Here is a 2,708-nt window from a genome sequence, read left to right as displayed (position 1 = left end):
GGGTGAGAGGTGAGGTCCTTCCACAGATGAGCCTTGATGCAGAGGAGGTGAGTAAAGGTGGAGCGTTTATCCAGACTGTGGCTTTATGATGTTCATGGGACACGATCAGGATGAGGTGAAGTCACAAGGAACAAAGACGTGCAGGTTTTCAGGACTTGGAAGTCACTGTAGGAGATCTTTCCAGAGGCATCAAAGTTCATGTTCAGTAATCCAGGTAAAAACAATCCAACACAGGTAAGTCAGGTCCTCTGGGCGGTTTCTTTGTGTTGAAATGTTTCATCCTTCATCCAAAGGACTTCGTCAGTCCGAGGAGCTGCGACAAACTCAGCCCCACAAGTAGCACACGTGGGCCCAGTTTGATGGTGATAAGATGGTTCCTGGAGTCCTCCCTCTCCCCCATCGACTCCTCTGAGGCAGCCATTGTCAAAGTGGTTCAAAACAAAGTGGTTCATGCTCAACAATCCAGGTAAAAAAATCCAGCACAAAAAGGGATTTCGCCCAACTTTGTGGACTCGTTCTTTGGATGAAACATTTCAACACGAAGAAACTGTCCAGAGGACCTGGGATTTTTTAACCTTGATTAATGAGCATGAACTTTGATGTTTTGGACCACAGGCTGTGGCAGTTGAACTTTGGCAATGGCTGCCTCAGAGGAGTCGATGGGGGAGAGAGCGGACTCCAGAAACCATCTTATCACCATCAAACTGGTTGGCCCACTATGTGGTTGTGCTGCTTGTGGGACTGAGTTTGTTGTGGCTCCTCGGACTGATGAAGTCCTTTTGGACGACGGATGAAATGTTTCAACACAAAGAAACCATCCAGAGGACCTGGTTTAACTTTGTTGGATTCTAGAGACTGGTTTAGTGGCTGTCCATTACCTTTACCATAACGTATGATAACGTCCCAGTGCTGGAGGAACGTCTGGCAGCAGCACTGATGCTCAGCAGAGCATCCTCCAAGTCAGGTGCAGGTGTGGAGTGGTGGCTGATTGTGATGAACGGCAGCTGTGGAGAAAGTGAATGTGGCTGGCAAACCTAGAACTCCCACATCCTTATGCTCATAATTTGTTTAAACAAACAAAACAAATTTGACCTAAATAGTTGGTTAGTTTATTTTATTAATTTATTTATTTTTCATCCATTTTTCTTTGTCGGTGTGTACTACATGTGTTTTCTAACCCAGCTCGTTTAAAGCCTGCATACTGTCTTTCCACAGGTTTGTTGTGAGGGGCTGAAACCATGACTGAGAGGGAAGAAGAGGGATGGGAGGGACCTGACGGGCGCGGAGCGTATGGGGAGAGAGAAACGAGGGGGTGAGCTGCTATATAAGACACGGCTGGAGCTGTTTGTGGCATAAGCTCCAGCAAACTGAGACAAAACGAGAGCAACAAACAAGCCGAGGGTGGAGGAGCTGGCAAAGGGAACGTGAAGGTTTTTATTTCCAGGCTGGTTTTCCTCAGTGTGCCTGAGAGCTCAGGGATTTTCTGCCCTGGTTTTTGACTTAGACTTTGGATGGACGCTTGCTTTGTGGCTCCTGAGATATTTTTCCTTTGCAGAAGACAAGGCTCCTGAAAGATCTCTGAAAGCCAAGCTGGTGGCTGCAGGGATAAACAAAAGTCTTCTTACGTTTTATTAAAATTAAATAAAATTTTACTTCTGTTCTGCCATGGCTGCTGTGCGTCAGATGACCGTGGAGGCCTCTGGTTTCCACGTCCTTCCTGCCCACCTTATGGCCACTGCCATGGAGGAGTTCCCCCAGCAGCTACCCGTCCCCAAGGACCTAACAAAGGGCAAGAGCCGCTCCCGCCGACCTCGTGAGGCTCGTTTCAAAACCCAGCCCGTCACCTTCGCCGAGATCGCAGAGGTGGAGGAGGAAGGCTCGTCCCCCCTGGAAGAGGAAAGGGCTCGTCGCTCCTTCTTACAGTCGTTGGAGAACCTGCGGCGGAGCACCCAGACCCTCCACTGCTCACCAGGCGCCCATCGCAGCTGCACCCCCACACAAGCCAGCCTGGACTCCAGTGACTCGGACTCCACCCAGTGAGATGTTTTGCACACCTGCCTCCTGGCTCTGATGTTCCTCACTCTACCTTAATGACATTTCAGACGGAGGTCAACCAAACAGAACTCAAGTGTCCTTCACCCCCAGCCTGCCTGTAAACTGCTGCTGCGTTTATCTCACTAACATCTGGAAGATGCACTTCATGTGTTCAGCCAGATACCTTGTGCCACAGGCTAGTTTCACAGCTGTACAGAACTGATGTGTAAAGGTAGAAGACGATGTTCTGTCCGAACCTATTCCTTTTCCACTGTAGCTGTTTAAAGAGCACAGGTATTTTTTTTCATTTTGAAAATGTAAGGCTCCTCTTGCTTCAACTCAGATTTTTCTACTTGACCACTAATGACTGAAAGAACTGTTGGAAGTGAGGGCGATAAAGAGAAACATTTAAAGTGACCGGGCCAGCACTGAAGTTGTGCCACGACAAAGGTTCAAGAGTCTCGACTCTTGTTTTATAAGAAATACGAGCTCCTGCTTTAACTTCTGATTGCCTTTCCAAATGTCTTTTTATTTTGTATGTATTTATTTTCGTTTCATTCTTTTTCATAACCACGTGAAGTTTATTAGATGTAATATATTATTTGACTTTTTGACACGACTTAAAAAAAACTGATAACCTTTGTACTTTATGGTTATTCCACTTTGTATTTGTT

General features: G+C 46.9%; 1 protein-coding gene across 1 annotated transcript; it reads left to right on the top strand.

Moving 5' to 3' along the window:
- The first annotated feature begins 1,448 nt into the window (after positions 1 to 1,448).
- Positions 1,449 to 2,174, top strand: c10h11orf96 (chromosome 10 C11orf96 homolog). The gene has a single exon (XM_037682547.1). The coding sequence runs from the start codon at positions 1,666 to 1,668 to the stop codon at positions 2,038 to 2,040; it is 375 nt and encodes a 124-aa protein (XP_037538475.1). The 5' UTR covers positions 1,449 to 1,665; the 3' UTR covers positions 2,041 to 2,174.
- Positions 2,175 to 2,708: the final 534 nt, after the last annotated feature.

The sequence above is a fragment of the Nematolebias whitei genome, chromosome 10 (assembly GCF_014905685.2).
Source record: "Nematolebias whitei isolate Nwh7 chromosome 10, NemWhi1, whole genome shotgun sequence".
NCBI classification, from domain to species: domain Eukaryota; kingdom Metazoa; phylum Chordata; class Actinopteri; order Cyprinodontiformes; family Rivulidae; genus Nematolebias; species Nematolebias whitei.
This window is presented reverse-complemented; position numbering and strand designations above follow the sequence as displayed.

Bases quoted from the DNA above. Each gene is read 5' to 3' on its own strand.
- c10h11orf96 (XM_037682547.1), top strand. From the start codon at position 1,666: ATGGCTGCTGTGCGTCAGATGACCGTGGAGGCCTCTGGTTTCCACGTC.